At 32.6% G+C, this 21,972-nt stretch overlaps 2 protein-coding genes across 2 annotated transcripts; one reads left to right on the forward strand and one right to left on the reverse strand.

The window, feature by feature from the left end:
- Positions 1–5,641: 5,641 nt before the first annotated feature.
- Positions 5,642–9,746, forward strand: LOC120072143. The gene is made up of 7 exons (XM_039024555.1): positions 5,642–5,675; positions 6,061–6,179; positions 6,479–6,561; positions 7,597–7,718; positions 8,204–8,368; positions 8,865–8,958; positions 9,431–9,746. Exons 1-7 carry the CDS (start codon positions 5,642–5,644, stop codon positions 9,744–9,746), a joined length of 933 nt encoding a protein of 310 aa, XP_038880483.1.
- LOC120071166 (CRM-domain containing factor CFM3, chloroplastic/mitochondrial) lies at positions 9,388–15,805 on the reverse strand. The gene is made up of 8 exons (XM_039023272.1): positions 14,698–15,805; positions 13,750–14,233; positions 13,536–13,666; positions 12,162–12,512; positions 11,901–12,057; positions 11,529–11,821; positions 11,382–11,441; positions 9,388–11,275 (listed from the first exon to the last, which is right to left on the reverse strand). Exons 1-8 carry the CDS (start codon positions 15,739–15,741, stop codon positions 11,237–11,239), a joined length of 2,559 nt encoding a protein of 852 aa, XP_038879200.1. The 5' UTR covers positions 15,742–15,805; the 3' UTR covers positions 9,388–11,236.
- Positions 15,806–21,972: the final 6,167 nt, after the last annotated feature.

Here is a 21,972-nt window from a genome sequence, read left to right on the forward strand (position 1 = left end):
CATCCAGGATTTATAATGATGAGAAGAATTATTGAGAATTCAAATGAACATCCATTGAAGAGCCAGAAGATTCTTCAATCTAATGAATTATCACGTGATGCTTGCTCTTAAGGTAATTTGATAATTAGAACATCACTAGTTAAAGTGAGGATTGAATCACCACCATTTTTAGAACGAATTCATGGTGATATCACCTATTAACCCACCAAGTGGGCCATTTAGATATTTTATGGTATTATTAGACACATCCAGTAGATGGTCACACGTGTGCTTATTATCAAGTCAAAATCTTGCATTTGTAAGATTACTTGCTCAAATAATTAAGTTAAGAGCACAATTTCCTGATTATACAATTAAGATCATTCATTTTCTGATTATACAATTAAGATCATTCATTTCCTGATTATACAATTAAGATCATTCTTCTTGATAATGCTGGTGAATTTACCTCCCAAGATTTTGATAATTGTTATATGTCAATTGGGATAAATGTTGAATATCATGTAGCTCATGTTCATACACAAAATGGTTTTATAGAATCATTCATAAAACGTTTGCAGTTAATTACTAAACCATTGCTTATGAGAGCTAATCTTCCTTCATCTATAAGGAAAAATGCTATTTTGCATGCAACATCACTTGTACGCATTAAGCTAGTAGCTTAGCATAAGTACTCGCCATTACAATTAGCTTATGACCATGAGTCAAACATTTCCCATATGAGAAATTTTGTATGTGTAGTATATGTTCTGATTGCTTTACTACAACGTACAAAGATGGGACCTCAAAGGAGGTTAGGAATATGTATTGGATATGATTCCTCATCAATTATCAAATATCTTGAACCTCTAACGAGTGAGTATTTACTGCACGATTTGTTGATTGTCATTTTAATGAGACAAATTTTCTAACATTAGGAGGGAGGGAAAAGGGAATTAAGAAGTTGGAAAAAGAAATTACATGGAATGCATCGTTATTGTCCCATTTAGATCATCGTATAGATTAATGTGAACTTGAAGTTCAGAAGATAATTCATTTACAAAATATAGAAAATAAGTTACCATATGCATTCATAGATGCAAAGAAAGTAACTAAATCACATATACCAACTACATCCACTGAAAATTGATATCCCAACACAGCAAGTTGTCACTAATGAGTCTGGAATATGCCAGAAGCGTGGTAGACTAGTGTGGTCCAAAGATAAAAATCCTCAAAAAAGAAAAATAATAATGGGGTATTTGGGGTGAGGAGTGGAATAGTGAAGAGTAAGGAGTTATGAAGTCTAGAGAGTTGTGAATTCCTAGAGCCCACAGTGTAAAAAGTTTAGATATAAAATTGATGTTATTTAGTAGTGAGACCCACAAACTCCTTAGGTCAAAGGAATGGAGTTCATAAACCCTTACTTCCTTACTCTTACTTTTCAACTCATTGGGTAAAACACACCCTAAATAGAAGAAAACTTGGTTGAAGATATAAATACCCATGAAGAAATCCTTGAGATGACTAGTGAGGAAGGTGAAATACATAAAGATAATAATGAGATTTCAATAAACTATGTCATGACAGGAAAAAGATGAAACTGAACTCATGTAGTTATTGATAACATTTTTGCGTATAATGTTGCTCTTGATATTATATTTGAAAGTGAAGATCCTGAACCAAAATCTATTGAAAAATATTAACATAGAAAAGATTGGCTTCAGTGGAAAGAAGCAATCAGGGTAGAATTAAACTCACTTTCAAAACGTCAGATTTTTGGACCAGTAGTCCGAACACTAGAAGGTTTCAAACCTATGGTACATAAATGGGTATTTGTGAGAAAAAGAAATGAAAATAATGTGGTCACAAGATATAAAGCAAGACTAGTTGCACAAGGTTTTTCACAAAGACCTAGTATTGATTATGAGGAGGTGTATTCTCCGGTGGTGGATGTAATTACACTAAGATATTTAATTGGTCTGACTGTGTATGAAAATCTGGACATGCATCTTATGGATATAGTCACAACATATTTATATGGATATCTTGATAATGATATTTATATGAGAAGCTCGGAAGGATTTAAGGTATTTTAAATATATAAATCAAATTCTCGGGAATTATATTCAATAAATTTACAGAGATCGTTATATGAATTGAAACAATCAGGACAAATGTGGTACAATCATCTGAGTGGATATTGGTTGAAAGAAGGATATCAAAACAATCCAATATACTCATGTGTTTTTATAAAGAAATCACAGTCAGGATTTGCTATTATAATTTTATGTTGATGATTTAAATATAATTGGAACTACTGAAGAGCTTTCAAAGGCAATAGGATATTCTAAGAAAGAATTTGAGATGAAAGATCTTGGAAAAAATGAAATTTTGCCTTGGTTTACAAATTGAGTATTTAGCAAATAAGATATTTGTTCATCAGTCAACTTATGCAGGAAAAATTTTGAAAAGATTTTATATGGACAAAACACATCCATTGAACATTCCAATGGAAGTTCATTCATTCGATGTGAGAAAAGATATATTTCAACCTCGAGATGATAATGAATAATTTCTTGGTCCCGAAGTACCATATCTTAGTGCAATTGACGCACTTATGTATCTTGCTAATGATATAAGACCAGATATTGCATTTTCAATAAATTTATTAGCAAGATATAATTCTTTTCTAACAAAAAGACATTACCACAGAATTAAGCATATACTTCATTATCTTTGAGGAACGATTGATATGAATTTGCTTTATTCAAATAAATCAAATTTTGATCTAGTTGGTTATGCAAATTATGGATATTTATCTGATAAACACAAAGCTAGATCTCAAACAGGTTATCTATTCACATGTGGAGGAACTGTTGTATGGTGACAGTTAGTGAAACAGGCCATAACGGCTACTTCCTCAAATCATACTGAAATTCTTGCAATTAACAAGGTTAGCCGAGAATGTGTATGGCTAAGATTAATGACTCAACACATTCATGGAAAATGTGATTTGTTTTCTAATAAAAATCCTCCAACAATATTGTACGAAGACAATACAACATGCATATCCCAAATCAAATGAGGATATATAAAAGAAGATAGAACACAAAATATGTCACCAAATCTTTTCTACACTCATGATCTTGAAGAAAATGATGACATCACTATACAACAAATTTGTTCGAAGGATAACCTAGCAGACTTATTTACAAAATTATTACCAACCGCAATCTTTGAAAAACTGGTGCACAACATTGGAATGCAGTGACTCAGAGATCTCAAGTGATGTTTCCATGAGGGGGAGTAAATATACTTTTTAGGAATATAAATTATATGAAATATGTACTCTTTTCCCTTCACTAGGATTTTTTTTTCATTGGATTTTTTCCTAGTAAGGTTTTAAAGATACATATTTCATTTATATAATGGACATCTAATGGGGAGTATTATAAATATTATGATAATAGATGCCATCAAATACTCATGCTCAGTGTCCATTGACCATGTGACATGCCTCTATTTCCAAAGTGTTGTCCATATGTCTCAACATTACACATTATTAGTGTCTTTGTAATCTATCTCATGCTTGTTAAATTGTCTATAAATAATGGCATTTGATGGGTTTTGAAAGACACACACATTGGACAAATTCCATGTAAAGTGGGAAAAGTGGAGAATTTAGAGAAATTTCTTATTATATATTTTGCTAATTTATTTTATTTATATATCATGTTTAATTTATTTTAATATTTATTTGTTTTATTTTTATTATATATTATATTTAGTTTAATATTATATTTTATTGGTATCTATGTTTCCATTGTGCTCCTCAAATTCTCACCATTTTTCAAGTTTTTTGTGTTTTAAATATGCTTGTTTACTATTTAAGTTCTATAAATTATCCTTGCATGGAAAACAACATTGTCGGCTACTCCACTCTCTTATTCTTTTTGTTTTTAGGTTAATTTACAAATTTGATCGTATAGTTAAAAGAAAAATGTGGTTCTAAGAATTAGAATTTAATCCTTATAATAAAATTTCATAAATAGTTTATATAGTTTGATAAAGCTCTCCTTAATCATTTTTACTATATGGACTATTTATGAAAGTTTTAACAATTTTTAATGATTAATTCTAATTTTTTTCCAGCCATAAGAATTAATCCAATTTAACGATTCTATTGTAATTAGTAGCGGAGTCAGAGATTTTGTATTGGGGGGGACTATGTAGTTAAAAAACTGTAAAAAAATGTAAAAAAAAATATTCATATCTCCATAAATTAATTAATTTAACACATATTACAACTATCCTCTACGAGTTTTCATGTTTTGAAATCGATCCAAATTTCTTGAATTGAAAAATATGAGTATGAGAATGATAAGGACGTTGTTGTACATATGCTTTACGAACTTGATCTTAAATATTATCATTATATTTAGAAATTTTAGTTCTTAGATCAAGATCTGCAGGTAGTCCTCCTAAATTGATTTCTATATAAGATATATCAGAATCAGAGATATGTTTTCTTTTTGAATATGATGATTATGTGGTTTCTATTGTTAGTTTTTTTAAGATGATGACTGTGTGGTTTCTATTGTTATTTTTCTTTTAAAATATCGGTTCATTTTGATATAGACCCTACAAAAAAAATTATCAATAAAAGTATTATGATTTATTACATAGATTTAAAACTATAAATATAAAAAAAATTGAGAAAATTATAAAACTTATTTGTGAATGGTATGATACGTATATCTTGACAACAAACGAGAAACTTATCTTATATTTTAACTCTGAAATTAATTAAAATAAATATATATGGAGTAATACAAACTAAAAATTAAGTAAAAAAAAAAAAAAATTAACAATACCTTTTCAATAAAAAGATTGTCGAGATTTGAGAAGAAAAAATTAGATTGAAAAAATATCTATGATTAAAAGAAATTACTGCCGATTTTCTTTTTCTTTTAAATCTTTTTTGAGGCGTCAACTAGAAAATTTAAGTTAAAGAGTTGTTTTTTTTTAGAAAACCTAAATTCCTTTTTTATTATTGTTTTTTTTACAGAAAAAACTAAGTTATATATATATATATACTAAATTCCTATTTTAGAGGCAAGTATTACCAAATAGGTAACAACACTACTAAAATTTAATCTTAAAATAAATTATAAATTAAAATTAGGGTGTGCCACCTACCACTCTACCACACTCAGATTAATAAAAGAATATTAGTTTTTAATAAATATATTTTTAAATATTACTCAAATTTTATATCCAAAATGCAAGATATGATAAGTCGAGGGAACACGTATCTCTCTGGCCATTACGTGGTTTTGCCGATGATTGAAGTTCTATTTTTCAATTTTAAATTATTAAAAAAAATTGAAAAATAGGTTAGCAAAATCATTTTTAACCCATTTGAATATTATCCACCTTTCAATTTCTTAAATTCTACATGGGGCATTATTTTTTAGTCCTATTCAAATGATCAAACTTCCCATATATACCCCCACTTAAACAACCAAATTTGGCTCCTTTTTTTTTTGTCAAATCAAATTTGTCCATTTTACAAAAGTCAAAGGGAAGAATCAATTGATGAGTATAAAAATAATCCCCATTCTTTCCATTTGTCATTATAACTTTGTCCTTCAACAAAATGGAATTGGCCATGTCTTCACAGACTTCTTCAGGTATATAAACTATCATCCTCTTTAATTTCTAATTGAATCCCATATCCTTTCAAGTCTTCAAAAATCTTCTATTAATAAACTTTAGCCAAGGTTCGTTTTGCTTTTTAGACCTGTTTTAAATGACTTTTTAAATGTTAAAAAAAACATTTTAAGAAGTTATCTCAAACAGGTCCTTTATTTTCTACTCGAATCCTGGTTTTGTTTTTTTTTTTTGCTTGTTTCATCTCTAGATTGGATTTATGTATCACTTGAAACCTTTAACATCCTTTGACATTTTTTTTTTGTTATAGTTTGTTTGTATCAAATACGTCTTTAAACTCTTAATTTTTGTATCTAATTGATTCGTTAAATTTTGGAAATTGTATTAACAAACAAACCACCAAAGTGCTTCAAGTAAAGAAAGTGATTGTGAATGAAAAGTCTGGTGGAAAGCTTGTGGGAATACTACATGAAGCTGGATCTCTTCAAATTGTCATCATATGTCATGGATATATGTCATCAAAGGTCTGCCTCTTGTGCATTTCATGTCAAAAGTGCTTTTATATATTTTGTTTCAAATCAAAACTATTTCATTCTATATGAAAAACATTTTACTTGGTAAGAAGTACTAAATCACTTTAATGTATAGTTTATATCGTCTTAAAAAAGTGCTTCCTTCCTAGCCTTATCAATATTCTGCTGATGTTTTTTTTAACATAACAATTCCAAAATGTGTTCTCGAACACGATGATTTTAGATGACACTCTCAAACATAACCTTACTCGGGGACAATGTCGTTAATCGCCAATTATTTTTGTTTTTAGGATGATGAAGTTATGTTGAATCTTGCTGCATCTTTTGATAAAGAAGGAATCAGTTCCTTTCGTTTTGACTTTTCTGGCAATGGGTATGCTTTTGTGCTACAACTTTTACTTGAAAGTTAAAAGAAAAATAAAAATACTTAGGTACTACTAAGTTACACCTATCTTTATGCAGCCTTCTAGTTGTCCAATTAAAATTTGTCACGTGGCAAATAATCTTGCATTTTTTAACAAAAAAAAAAAATCAAATTATTATTTCTTTGCTGCATAATGAACGAGAGTTGCATAAGAATAGATGCAATCTAAGGTGTACCTAATCATTTATTAAAAGAAAATACTCCTACGTATGATAAAGTTTCTTAGACCTTCCGAAAACTTATATGAAAAGAGCACACAAATCAAACTATATATACTACGTGGACTACTAACTTTCTCAAATAGAAAGTCTTCTAATGGTCTTTTCAATGAACATAGGCACTAAATCTCTTTACTTCATACAGGATTATAAGGTCAAATCAATGTCTTTGTTCATTTTTTTTATAAGGATGCAGACCTTTGTATATGTCTATGATAGTATGATATTATTCATTTTGGACATAAACTTTTGTCATTTTATTTTTGGAACCACTCAAAAGGTCTCATGATACTAAAATTACATAATTTTCCTTATATATTATAGACTTCTCCCTCCACTAGCTAATGTAGGAGGACTTTGTTTACACCTAACAGTTTTTGCTAGTTTTTACTTGTGTGATTATTTACTTAATCATCAAATATAGAACTTTGTTTGCACCTAACAATTCATGTCTAGTTCTCACTCATTTGTTTATTTATTTAAATCATTGAAGTAGAACATGTTGTTTGCACATAATAGTTCTTCTCTAATTCCCGCTCATGTTATTATTATTAATCATCGATGTAGGACTTTGTTTTCACCTAATAGTTCATGTTTGGTTCTCACTCGTATGATTATTTACTTAAATCTTCAAAGTAGAATATTTTGTTTATATCTATCAGTTCTTGTCTAATTATCACTCGTGTTATTACTTATGTAATCAGAACTTTGTTTGCTCCTAACGGTTGTTGTTTGGTTCTCACTCATATATTTACTTAATCATCAGGGAAAGTGATGGTTCGTTCCAACTGGGTAATTACGAGAGCGAGGCCGATGATCTACATGCTATTGTACAATATTTCAATGGAGCAAGTCATTTAGTTTGCACAATCATTGGCCATAGCAAAGGTCTCTGTTAGCCCCTAAGAAGGAAAAAAGTTAAAACACTATTTTGGCTCTTATACTTTAAAGTTAAAATTGGTGTACTTTCAAATATCTAACTTTCGTCCCTCTCGCTTAATCTTAAATTTAGTCCATCAAAGTGATAAAGTTAATTTTTTTTTATTGGAATTGGCTAATTAATAAAAATAATCTTCATGCAATGAAATATAATATGTGAATATGTTTTCAAAATTTATAGTAAAAATGCTAATGGATAACAAAAGTTTAAAAAAAAAAAAACAAGCAATAAGGAGTAAATTTAAGATTTATTAAAAACACATAGGCTAAAATTGGACATTTGAAATTACAAAGACTAAAATTGAATAAACTTCAAAATACAGAGATTAAAATGATATTTTAACCCAAGAAAATTTGACAAAGGAGCTTCTTTTTCAATAACTAGTTTGTTTTTCCTATTTGAATATCTTTTAGTATTACTTTGTAATTTTTAGGAGGTGATGTTGTTCTGGTCTATGCTTCCAAGTACAAGGATGTCAAAATCATTGTCAATGTTTGTGGACGTTATGATATGACAAAAGGCATAGAAAAAAGTTTAGGAGAAAACTATGAGGAGAGGATGGAAAAACAAGGATTTGTTGATATCAAGGACCCAACAGGTACTTTATGTTAGTTTTGTTAATACATCAAAATCCTCTATTACTTTCGTTAACTGCACAAAAATACTGTTGAATTATGAGATTGATTTCAATTATACCTCAAACTTTGAGAAATTTTATTTTCACATTTGAAATTTGATTTTTTTTTTTTGAAAATATAATCTTTGAAAGGTTTTTGTCGTTAAATATATGGATGGAAAAGTTTGTGTCTGCTTATTTGTAGAAGTAAATTTGGGGGTTACAGTTAATATAAAAAAAAAACAAACATGTGGGTTGAAAAAGGAAGAAGATGACAATAGGGGTTCATTTTTGCTATGTAGATACAAATTTTTTTCACCTATAAAATTACTAGTAAAAGCTTACGATGATTTTTCTCTATAAATGTTAAAATGAAACTTTAAAAAGTACGGAGGAATGCTTTTTATAACTTGATCTTTAAACATGCATTGATATCATAGTCATGTCTCTTGTAAATTTAGAAGATATGTCTTTTTAGGTATGCTCAATTATAGAGTGACAGCAGAAAGTTTGATGGAGCATCTAAATACCAACATGCACCAAGTTTGTCTTCACATCGACCAACAATGCAGGCAAGAGTGAAAAAGAAAATCTTTGATATTTTAAATTAAATTACAAGTTTAGTCTCTAAATCTTCGAACAAATTCAGATTTGGATTTAAAGGGTCTAAAAAATGTTCAGGAGCTTTAAGGATATCTAATAATCTTTAAACATTTAACTGTGTCGAATAGATCTCTACTCATTTTGAAGTACAAGAACCAAATAGATGCAACATAAAAATTCAAAGACTAAACTTGTAATTTAACTATTAATTAAATTCTCTGTTGCCTTCACACCCACCGACTATTTCTCATGTTTTGTGAACAGATCCCATCTTTATGACCATTATTTGAGTAGAAACTCAACTATAGACTATAGGGACATAGCAGTATATATGGTATTATAATCAAAGTTCATCAGTGCAATATAACAGAAGATTAATGTCATCAAATCCATATTTGTTTTTCCCTTGCAAAACATCTGAATTCTATAATATTTGTACAGAGTATTGACAGTCCATGGAACTGAAGATGAAATAATCCCGGTTGACGATGCAAAAGAGTTCGATAAAATCATCTCTAACCACAAATTATACATTTTAGAAGGAGCAGATCACAACTACACATCACAATTACATCAAGTAGAGTTAGCCACAGTAGTCTTGGACTTCATCAAGATATCCCTTCAGCAGGACAAAGAAAAAGATAAGGTAAACTATGCTATGCCATTGACTTGTAAAAGCTCATCAGTTTCTCATCTTCTGCCGGCAAGTGAAGTGATAAATCAAATTCAAGATTTTCCACATCCACATGAAGGGTGATATCTGCATGCTTTGGGCTTATTGATGCTACTAGTTTTTCATCTATGAAATAAATCGACGACCTTACTTGAACAAGATCTGTTTTATAAGTTCTACAATTGTGTCCTTGAGTTCTAAAATATCTATGAAGTAAATGTTAATTATTTCAGTGTGAACCATATTGCAACAAGCAAATGTTCTTTCACCTTTTTAGTCCATGGTTTTTGTTCTTGGGTCCACTTCTAATATTCTATAATAGACAATAATAATTACAACCCCTTCCATTGCTGAGTATCCCACATTGAAAAAAAATCAAGAGACCTAACATTCTTAATAAAATATATAAGATACTCCTTTCACCAATTGGCTTTGAGATTGAACCTCATGTTATCTAATACGATGTCAGAGCTCATAAAGTCCAAACGGCTATTCGGTCCAATTAAAAAAAAAAAAAAAGGGGGATCTGATCCAAGAATGGTGAACCCAAAAAACACCATCTTGAGGGGCATATTGAAGATCCCACCTTAGAAAAATCAAGAGACCTCGTAATCTTATTAAGATGATGGGCTACCCCTTTCATTGTCAATTGGCTTTGAGATGGAATGTTGTGTTATCTAATACCCAACATAGGCATGCACTAATAATAAATCCAATACCGACTTCCATTTGTTGTTCGATGCTATAAGTACTATACATGTAAGGTATAACAGATGTAAGTTTCTCCTATGGTTTGCTTTTACTTGCATTATAATGATAGCCGAAGGGTTAAGCAGATCGGATTAGTTAGTTCAACTTGATCATAAGATGATAGTAATTATAATCAAATCAACAAATCGAACTGGTAGAGTTATTATTATTTAATGTGAAAATGAAGAAACATCAACCAAGAAATGCATGTTAACTGAAGCAATTAAATCAACTTTATTATTGGATTTCTTGATTTGAATTTGATCAAGAAATCTTGAAAAGAAGACAGTCCTCATCCCATCCTATCTTTAAGCAAATTTAAACAAACAGATGCATGTTAACCTAAAACAATTAAACCGAACGTAATATTGTTTTAAATTTACTTTTCCATATTATTAAGGGCCGAATAACTATTTCTATCTAAATGGGAGGAGCTAAACATGAAAATAAGTTTATCTAAGTTGGCTAGGTAAAAAAAAATTATAACATTGATGTGGCAAAAGCAGTCGCACATGTTTATCTCATGTGATATTAAAGATGATTTTAACAATATCTGGATCTACTAATAACGTTAGGATGTATGATCTTAACAATATGTGGATCTACTAATAATGTTAGGATATATTTGTACCTTTGTATTGAAATATTTTTGGTTTGATCCCAAACGAAAGGAAATTTGTACTTCACTGCTGCAAACCATGTCACCTTTCTATTGATGGCTAGTTGTCAGGTTTCAAAGCAATCCTTGCTGCCAAAGAGATCCAAGGTCATCTTGATGTTTGGACACATGGAAACACTTCAGTGTTTCTACCAGAAAAGAAACCTCAGCCTTTCAAAAGCCATTTCCCATTTCTCCTTTCTTCCTGAATTCAGAAGTAACACAAATCAGAGAGAGAGAGAGCATGGTGCTCTTCAGTCTAGGTAGTATAAATCATCACATCACCAAAGTTAAAGAAGTTACTGTCGTACCCGTTCAACCTTCAGCAGCTCAATTTTTTCCTCCAAATCTAAAATATGGTGTTTTAGTGCCTAGCAAAGGAAAGGTAGTGCATATAAGGCAACAGTTTAGATAGTCCTGGAGAACATCCAAGTTCAGTATTAAATTATAAAGGTTACCTCACGTCTCTGTAGTTCAATTGATCGAGCCAATGCCTGTCTTCTTGTCAACATGTTTTTAGGCCTCAGTTCATCAGGACGGGTATAATTTTTCCCACGATAAACAATAATTTCATAGCCTTTAGTAGTTTTATCCAAAGAAATCACCACTCCATCGCTCTCTGCTTCTAGAGAGATTGCTATGTGTTTGACTTGTTGTAGAGTTTTTCCTCTCACAATTATCTTTACTAACTCTCTGAACTTCCAATGCAAGTGCATGTTCTCAATGGTGCCATCATAAACACCTCGCCTCCCTATAAGAATGATCCATCGTTCACATAGGAAATTCTTTCCACAAGGAAAAGTTCGTATTTCGAATAAGGATAGATTTACCTAAGAGCAGATATGGTTTCATACTGAGACCAATCTTACGGAATAAAAGTCTTTCCTCATCTGTTATGGTTTCCAAATCAGTGGGAAGATCTGCTGGTTCTTTCTTCCCCTGCAATTTTGCTATAATCTTCTCGGCATTTTTTACCTTCCCTTTTGCCTGTATGCACCATTATCCACAGTTAAGGATACATTTTAAGCCAGAAATTTTAGTATCACAATCCTTTCATCTCTAGATGTCATTTAGTGCATTATGTTGCTTACAAGAGCTAGTTTCTTCTTGAGGTATTCGATTAGAGAATCAAGCTTCGCTAAAGCTGAATCTTCTCTCATATTCTCAATATCTTGACCACTTTGTTGGCTTCCCCAGCGAGAAGTTGCTGCAATGGTTTCTGCAAGTGTTCCAGCAACCAATGGAGCATTTGAAGCTTTCACTTTTGACTCAACTGAAGTTGAAGCCACCTGTCGTACCTGCTCTTCGACATCTTGCTGACGATCTGCTAGCTTCCGCCTTTCTTTCAATGCTTCTGTGATAGTGGGTGGCAGGTAATCGTTGCCCCTATAGAAAACAATATATTCCTTGTTTCTAGAGAGTAGCGTTCCTCCTGTCAATATCTGCATGCATGAATTATAAACTTCAGTGGGAAAAAAAAATAAAAATAAAATAATTAAAATAAAATAACAGTCTACGTAATGATTATATACTGCGGCAAAATACAGATATTCAAACTTTTTAGTTCCCAAGTTCATAGACCTGTTTAGAAGCAAGGTTTCAAAATGAATCAGACAAGTGTTAGTACAACTAGAAAGCCATGAACAAAATAAAAGTTCTTCGAGCATTATCTATTGACAAAACAAACAGGTGAAGTGACATTAAGCTTTCCAAAATTTACACAAAAACAAATTTGAGTTGGGTACTTAAGCACCTTGGAGAACCACACCCCAAAAGCCTGCTATTGAGGTGAGAGAGCCAAACCACTTAAGTACCACATTAGTCATCCCATTCTAACTGATGTGAGACGAAGGTAGCCCATACTACCTTGGTTCCTAACAATACCCCATCCCCGGAAAGCTGATGTCCTGGTGGCTAGACTAACAGTACTTCACTTGGAAACAACCAGTCAGAACCCCCCGCCGATGCTCCTCTCCGGAACGTCGACAACTGACTTTGATACCATTGTTAGGTACTTATGCACCTTGGAGAACCACACCCCAAAAGTTAGCTATTGAGATGAGAGAGCCAAGCCACTTATGTACCATATTGATCATCCCATTCTAATCGATGTGGGACAAAAGTAGTCCTTACTACCTTGGTTCCTAAGGTACTTCTCCAGAACATTGAAATGAGAAGGCAAGTGTAAATGATGCATCTCTGACAACTATATATCCAATTAGTACAGATGACTACAGTTCATCAAAGTAAACCTTAATGATTATAGAATGCCTAAAGCGCCTAAAAATTATGAGATTTTAACAATAACTCACCTGGAAAAAACATTTCAAAATCTTCAAAAAAAAAAAAAAAAAAAGAATGGAGCTACAAATATGTGCAAGTACACTTATTTTCCCTCAACATGATATTTGCATTTAGTCTTCACAAGGTTTCAAATTCAACAAGCATCGATTATTATGTCTCACCCTGAGTTCTTCTGCCATCCTCTCATTCCGTGTATTTTCTACACCTCGTTTTATAGCAATCTTTGCAATTGCACATGTTTCCCATAGCTTCACCATAGCATTGGCCAAACCTTGTAGTTGTCTATTCCTTCCTGTGAGAATCAAATAAAAGACTTTAACAAGGACTTTATTACCAACAAAACGTGTGCACTTGCATAAAATAATATGAATGTACCTAAAGCAAAATGTGGGGGCATTTTCCTTGCAAGTCTACGAAATATCGTCACCTCCTTGTTCTTGAGACAATGCCTTACCCCATAAGGTAGAATTCTAGTTGGAGGTTTGTATCCCGGAACTATACCAGGAAGCAGGTCTGCATCAACAGGCACTGGCTCACAGCCTGACCAATCTTTAAAACGTGGACCTATCTCATCTAACAAATGGTTCAGATCACTCAACTCCATAAGTTCCTTTTTAGATAATGTCTTGGTATGCTTCGAAGCACCAGAAACAATTTTACTCATAGTTTCGACTGTGTTAGGTACCTTCTCATCGTGTGTTGCATCATCATATTCTACATTATTTGAACCATCCAATGTATAACTTTTAGCTTGATTTTGTTTGGCGTAAGATTGAACACAAGGCAGGTGATACGTCATTCCCCTATACAATACTATCATACTACCCGATCTCCATATGACCAATCCGCCAGTTTTGTTCTGATACAAAAAAAGAAAAAAAAAAAAAACATTCCCACGTGAGGCACCCACATAATTAGGCCCCTACAGTAACCATTTGGCTTTCTGTTTTTAGTTTTTAAAGATTACACCTATACGCACCTCTTTCACCTCTAAATTTCTAACTTTATTATCTACATTTTACCAATGTTTCCAAAAATCAAACTGAGTTTTGAAACTAAAAAAGTAGTTTTTAAAAAAACTTGTTTTTGTTTTGAAATTTGGCTAAGAATTTGTCTATTTTATTCAAAAAAGAGGAAACCCTGGTAAGAAATAGAGAGAAAATACGTCTAGTTATCAAAAATAAAAAATCAAATAGTAACAAAACGGGCAGTAGAAATTCAAATCTAAGACAACAACATACTGAACTTACTGCAAGAATCCATAAGCTATAGAATTAGAACAAAAATGAGTTGACTTCTAAAAAATAGGATACAAAATCTGACCTCTAATGTCTCGTGTGCCCTCTTCATGTTGACAGTAAGAGGCCCTTCAAATTTCAACTTGACAACTTCATCTACTTTCCACTTCTCATGTATAGTATCCAACAGTTCTTGAGTTATACCTGCAACCCCCACTTCGATTCTCTCCACCATTCTCAAAGAAATATTCCTGAGCCTCTGCAATTCGTGCTGAGGAAGCATTTGCTCAGCCAATAATGTTTTACTCCTTCTCTGAGCTGCTTCTTCACAATCCCTTCGCGGCTTTCTCTTCCAGGGCAAATCAACTGAACCAGTGTTATCATTATCCGAACTGACCGAATGTACAAATTCTTTGCTCAATGGTGAATGTTTTCCAGTAACCGGCAGAACTATAGGATCAATTTCCCCTTCGTCTTCGGAAGATTCGTCTGAAATTTCATCAATATTTCCACCAATTTCTCCACCAAAACAAGAACCATTGTTAAAACTTTTCGTACTTGCGTCGCGATTACTTGTATCATCAATAGAGATCTTTGATATCTCATTAATCACTTCATCTTTAAGCGTTTTAGGTTTGAAATTGAACTGCGAATTTCTGGATTGGCTGCCATGAGCCCAAGGGGCTGAAATTGGGCGAGTTATAGGAACCGCTTGAGCTACATCAGTTGCTGACTCGCGAATTGAAACAGAACCTTCATAGGCTACCTGTTTTTCCTCTTCCTCCTTGTCATCATTATGCCTTCTCTCTTGTTCTTGCTGCTGCCAGGGGAACGTTTCTCTTGAGGAAATGGGTTTAGTGCACCATTTATGGCGAATTTGCTCGAGGAAGCTTGGCCTGGGCTTCCGCTTCTTCTTTACTTCAAAATCCACTCGGATTCGACGAGGTGGTTGGGTTTCAACTTGAATTGCGTTGTTAGAACAATGAATTTTGAATCGAAGAGGTGTGAAAACGATCGAAGATGGGATTTCAGAACGGCGAAGAAGAAAGCAGAAGGATGGCGATGAAGAATGCAGAAAAGAAGAGGAAGAAGAAGAAGAATGATTGGATAAAAATGGCGAGAGCGCCATGGCGACCGGAAGCTGAAGGTGAAGCTGATTTTGTTACATTCCACCGAAATTATCGAACGAAAGGATGACTTTTTTCCGGTAAATTACATAAAGGAAGAAATTGGAATTGTTTTCAAATAAAGTAAAATAAACTAAAATATTTATTAATATAGTAAAATTTCTTGTGATATGTTATTATCTATATCTATTTATATCATGATAGATATAGATATTAGTTTATCGCGGTTTATTACTATCCATCATAATATTTTGCTATTATGTGTAAATATTTTCACTAATTATATCATTTAAAATAATTTCCATAAAATTCATTTTATTTTGGTAAAGATTATTATTAATATTTAATTAAGGATGGATGAATTGATAGGGAATCTATTTGGAAAATTAGGGAAAATGACCTATTGGAAGTTTTTCTTTGGAAAAAAGGGCCCCTTTTAAAAAGAAGTTATTTTGACCCCTTAGAGGTAGGAAAAGACCATTATACTTTTTTTTATAAAAAGATTCAAAACCCCAATCTCTCCCTCCATAACCGTTTTCTTGCAACCCTTAAAATTCCTTTCAAACTTCTCACATTCTTTCAGTTTTTCTTCAACATTTTGGTTCATCATCTTCATGTTCATCACTTCATCAGTTCATCTTCATAAGTAAGTATTTATGCACATGTTAGGAGGGTTTTGGTTTTGGATTTTTTGGCATTGTTCTTGATTTTATGGGTTTTCATGCGGTTTCATAATTTTTTAGATTTTTTTTTTGGTAAAAAAAACGTTGCATTTTATAATGATTTTGAGGCATATAGATAGTATATGAGTTGATTTGTACATTAGAAACTATTTTTTAACTTTAAACTTTGATTTTCAAATTTTGAGCATCTCCAATTCGATGAAGCCCGGCCGAGCTTCTTTAGATATTTGACCGGGTGGAACATGTTGTGGGAAATTGGGATCAGGAAGGGGGGCGAGATCGATAAGGGGGCCGGGAAAGGTGGCGGGCCGGGCTTGGGGCGGGACCGGACGAGAAAGGGAGTGGATGGTTTTTGGCCCGGTCCCGGGACCAACCGGGTATGGGGTCGAGTGACTTGGGAAATGGGGTATAATTGGTGATGTAACCAGGTCCAAAATGGACACCTTAACACAAGATAGAATGACATATTTTCGTAGACAATATGCCATTCAAATTTGAGCAGAGAGCATTATTTCAGAGGTTCGTAAACTTTTTTGTAATTAATATTTGAAGTGATGAATGAAAATTTATAGTTGACTTAGATTGTTTTTGTAATTAATGGTAAGGATATATTAGAAAATCATCAAAATATACAGGGTGAATTCCTGGTCGGGCTCATGCAACTAGGCGCCAATTCCCGGGCGGACTCATGCAAAAAATCATACAAATATACTAATTCTCGGTCGGGCCCATGTAATTAGGCGCTAATTTCTGGTCGGGCTCATGCAAAAAATCATAAAATAATACTAATTCCCGGTCAAGCCCATGCAATTAGGCGCCAATTCCCGGTCGGGCTCATGCAAAAAATCATTAAAAAATACTAATTCCCAACCGAGCCCATGCAACTAGGTGCCAATTCCCGGTTGGGCTTATGCAAAAAATCATAAAATAATACTAATTTCTGATCGGGCCCATGCAACTAAGCGCCAATTTCTGGTCGGGCTCATGCAAAAAAATCATACAATAATACCAATTATCGGCTGGGCTCATGCAAAAAATCATACAAAAATCATCCAAATGCACAAAAATCCATAAAGATGTGCAACATAAATAGTAATAGAAAATCCATACATCACTCGACATTATTGAAAGGTTGATTACATGATGTTTTGTTATGACCCTTTTGCCCACATCTAGAACACTTGTGGGCTTGACGAAATTCACCTGCAAAAGGAAATCTTGTTTTTTGTGGGCGATCTATTCATGGAACTCTTTTTGGAGACAATGTTTTCACATCGATGAAGGCCGATGATTGCTTCCACTCCCAAAAGTGTCCAAGTGGTTATATAGGTTCAACATATGCAACCAACATTGATTCAACAGAGTATACCCGTGAACAAAGAGAGATGGGATCAATATTTTGAACCCTACATGCAGCAATCACGTGTGAACAAAGGATTTCATAATAATCAAACTTGCAACAAGTGCATGTTCTTGCGTGAATATTTACACGGCCTCCTAAAACTCCATCTATCACCTCAAACTCATGTTGGTCAATTGGCCTAATTTCATGTCTGCTTGCTTTATCTGTTGCGTCACGAATTATCCCATTGCATAGTCTGACAGTCTTGACGTATTGTTTGATACATCCGTTCGACATCTGTAATACAAGTCCTATAACCAACCTCTAATATGTTCTAGAAATGATGTGATTGGTAACTGTCGTGCATCTTTTAACACTCCGTTTATGCACTCTGCGAGGTTTGTCGTCATTTGATTGTACCTTTTGTTACATTGGTACATCCTAGCCCATCGCTCAAGATCAATATCTTCTAAATATTTGTGTGGACCTGGATACCCTGCAAATTGACTCCAATGGTAGTTGAACACAGACTCACAACTTGCCTTGGCTGCTTTGACCCAAAATATCTTTCTTCTTAAAATTAGTTAATAAATTAGCTTTTAAGTGATGGATGCAGATACCATGAAATGCTTCTGAGAGGATCATGATAATTGCCTTTTTTATGCTTGGGTGTCTATCTGATACGATAACCAAATCACAAACTTACCCAATTGCACATCTTAATTGCTGAAAAAACCACACTCGAGATTCATCAATTTCTCCACCAGATATACTGAACACGCCTAGGTATATTTGATTATTTCCATCGACCCCAGTCGTAAGTAGGAGTTTACCACTGTACTTACCCCTTAAATATGTTCCATCTACAATTAAAACAAGGCGAATGCAATTCAGAAACCTTCTTATGGAAGCACCAAAAGCCATGAAGACATGCTTGAAATATTTGTGTTCCTGCAAATCATATTTAAATGTTGAACTAGGATTTTCAATTTATAAGGCTTCACCAAATTTAGGTAACTTCTTGTAGGATTCTTCTGGTGACCCCCATACAAGCACTAATGCTTCTTCCCTTGCCCTTCATGCCTTGTCGTAAGTTAAACTCACACCAAACTCTTGTTTTATATCCTTCACAATGTCCTTCGGTCTATATGAACGACTAATGTCTTCAAACTTCGACGAAATTAAATGTCCAAGAACCCAACTAAAAGCTTGTTTATGATCGTTAGTCAATATTTCATTTCTGCATGTGCGGATATTGTCATACTTAGAGATCTTATCATAATTTTTCAATTTAACGGCTCGAAGTCTCCATTTTCATTCTTCAACTAAGCATATAACTTTGTATAATGTTGTGGTCGACCCCTAAACTAAAAGTTATCTCTAATTGCTAACATAGATAACCACATCGTTAAAGTCTTCTTAGATATAAATATGTCACCAACTTGCACATCTTCAGAAGAATAAGGTTGACCTGGCGTTGATGATTGTGCTACTAGATGGATGTGACAAGTCACAAACCGTTGCATGTGACGAACCTCCATAGTCTTCGATTGTTCGTTCTTCTGCATGAGGTGTATGGTGGGTATTAATCTTGGGTTCCTTTCCATCATCCTTCTCCATCCAAGACCAATCATTGAAATATTGACCTTGGTTTATATCATCCCCTAAGTTATGAGTCGCCAAATTACTAGGCGACGAAGTAAGTGATGGGTTAAAATATGTGGGGGAAAATGGACTATTCGACTCCATTTTGTAATGTACTGGCCTAGATGTTGAAGGGATTTCTTCAATTCGTCGGATATATGAATTTTTTGGATGAAATCCTTGATTACTTGAACACTATGGAAGTGTGGATACGTAAAGAAGTATTATTGAGATATCTTCCCATGTGAGGAATGTGTGTAGATCTTCATCATTCCGAATTACAAATGCAGGGTCTTTAGATTTCAATTGAAGTATACATCTTATAACAAGATTATACTCATCTGACATTGTACCAATTATCTAATAAACTTCGGTTAGGAATTCATTATAGGCCATGCCGACCTCAATGTCAAACCCCGCAGCTCTCCTATATCGTAACCCTTTTCCCTTTCATTCTAAACGCCATCGAAACAAATCCAAGCACGAGACATTTTCCTACAATTTATAATAAAAATGTATTAATGCAATGTAGTTAAAGAAAAAGCAACATAAAAAAAAGAAACTAAAAAGAAAATAATTGGCTCGGTCGTCCACTCGACTGGGTACAACACCGAGCCAAAAAACAGAATCCTTACTTTTTGTGCGCTTGGCCGGGCTAGGGTTAACTCTACCAGGCCCTGGACCAATCCCAACCCAATTCCTATCTCATACCCAAGAAGACCGGGTCAATAAATTTATTTCATACCCGGTGAAGTCCAGCCGGGAATCAAACTTATTCCAACAATTGTTTTGTACCCGGTGAAGCCTGTCCGGGTAATTTCAACACATTTGCTTTCTACCCGATGAATCCCGACCAGGTATCCAACTTTTTCATCAATTACTTTGTACCCGGTGAAGCTCGACTAGGTAATTTTAACTCATTTCCTTTCTACCCGGTGAAGTCTGGTCGGGTATCTTCAAAAAAAAATTTTGCTATTTTTTTAATTTTTTTTTATAAATTTATAAATTTAGGGTTTAGGGTATTATAAAAATATGAAATATCAAATGTAGGGCATTATAAAAGAAACAGAAAAAAGAAACAGTAAAAAAAGTAAGCATAAATCAAACTCCAAAAAGGTCATTCATTTTTGTCAATTTTTCTAGAAATTATCGAACTATTGAATACATACAAAATGATATACATACCTTCTTATGCAGTGTACAAAATTACAACTTCGTGAAATACCAGTTTTGGACTTGACCAATTTTGTTCTGGAAATAATTTGGTGAAGAGAACTTTTTGTGGGGTTGTAAACAAATCAAATTTGGTGGAGAATTTTTTATGTGATTTTTTTTTTTTGTTAATGATTTTTGGATGAATTAATTTTTTGTGAATAAATTTAGGTGGAGAATTTTTGGAGAATTAATTTGGTAGGGGTTGATTGTTGAAATTGAAAGTGGAAATTTAATAAGGGGCATAAGAGTAATTGAAATTTTTTGTTAATGTTTTTTGGATAAATTATTTTTTTGTGAATAAATTTAGGTAGAGAATGTAAATTAATTTGGTAGGATGGTGGTTGAAATTGAAAGTGTGAATTTAATAAGGGGCATAAGAGTAATTATACAACCAATATTTATACTGAGTAATTGTACAATCAATATTTACCATGCTTACATCATTCTCATCATCAAGAGGCAAAAAAAACTTGTTTTTCAAAAATAGGTAAAAATACAAAATCAAACTTCCAATGGGCCATTTTTGTCAATTTTCCAATCTATTTTTTTAAAAAAACTATAAAGACTAAATTGTTAGATTACTTAATATAAAAATTGACATTGAAAAAGAAGAAGAGTTATTTGGTCTGAGTTCATATATCTGTGTTTGGGTGTAGAGTTTACATATCTGGCTATCTGATGTTGTTTTTTTAAACTTTTTTATTCAATAATATGCTTTTATGGTTACTATTTTTGTTTTGAAACTTTTTTATTCAATAATTATACCCATCTTTGTTTGAATAAGATATGGATTACAATTTTTTCATTTAATTTTTTAATTTTTAATTTTTAATTTTTCTTTCTTCTTTTTTTTTTTTTTTTTGGCAATGAACAACAATTAACCCATTACATTTCTTGTAGAAATATGTTTATATAAAATGAGAAATCAAAGCGAAATCAAAACTTTTGATTCTAGCTAATTTTTCTTTATTGAATTTCATTATCATCATCATCTTCTTCTTCCTATTGTTGCTCTATATTTTTACTATGTCATGATTTTTTTAAAAATTAAATCTCCCTCATCATCATAATAGCCAATGGAATGTCACCCCATTTCAGGATCATCAGACAACAAATAGATTTTTAACTAATTTTTGCTGGAAAATGTTTCATGAATTTTTTTTTTCATTTTATGAATTATTTTATTATATGTTACATACTTTTCTACATATTTTTCGTCTATATGAATTCAATTAAAAAAAAAATTTTAAAATTTTTTTTTTACGTATAAATATTGCACTTAATGTAGATAAAATAATATTTTTTTTTATATAATTAACCCTACAATATACTTTAATAGTCATCAATCT

This window comes from Benincasa hispida, chromosome 2 (genome assembly GCF_009727055.1).
Source record: "Benincasa hispida cultivar B227 chromosome 2, ASM972705v1, whole genome shotgun sequence".
NCBI lineage: Eukaryota > Viridiplantae > Streptophyta > Magnoliopsida > Cucurbitales > Cucurbitaceae > Benincasa > Benincasa hispida.

Coding starts and splice junctions, on each gene's coding strand:
- LOC120072143 (XM_039024555.1), top strand. CDS start 5,642: ATGGAATTGGCCATGTCTTCACAGACTTCTTCAG. Junction 6,180..6,478: donor ATGGATATATGTCATCAAAG/GTCTGCCTCTTG, acceptor TTTTGTTTTTAG/GATGATGAAGTTATGTTGAA. Junction 8,959..9,430: donor CACATCGACCAACAATGCAG/GCAAGAGTGAAA, acceptor ATATTTGTACAG/AGTATTGACAGTCCATGGAA.
- LOC120071166 (XM_039023272.1), bottom strand. CDS start 15,741: ATGGCGCTCTCGCCATTTTTATCCAATCATTCTTCTTCTTCTTCCTCT. Junction 12,058..12,161: donor TCAAGAAGAAACTAGCTCTT/GTAAGCAACATA, acceptor TGGTGCATACAG/GCAAAAGGGAAGGTAAAAAA. Junction 11,822..11,900: donor GAAACCATATCTGCTCTTAG/GTAAATCTATCC, acceptor TCATTCTTATAG/GGAGGCGAGGTGTTTATGAT.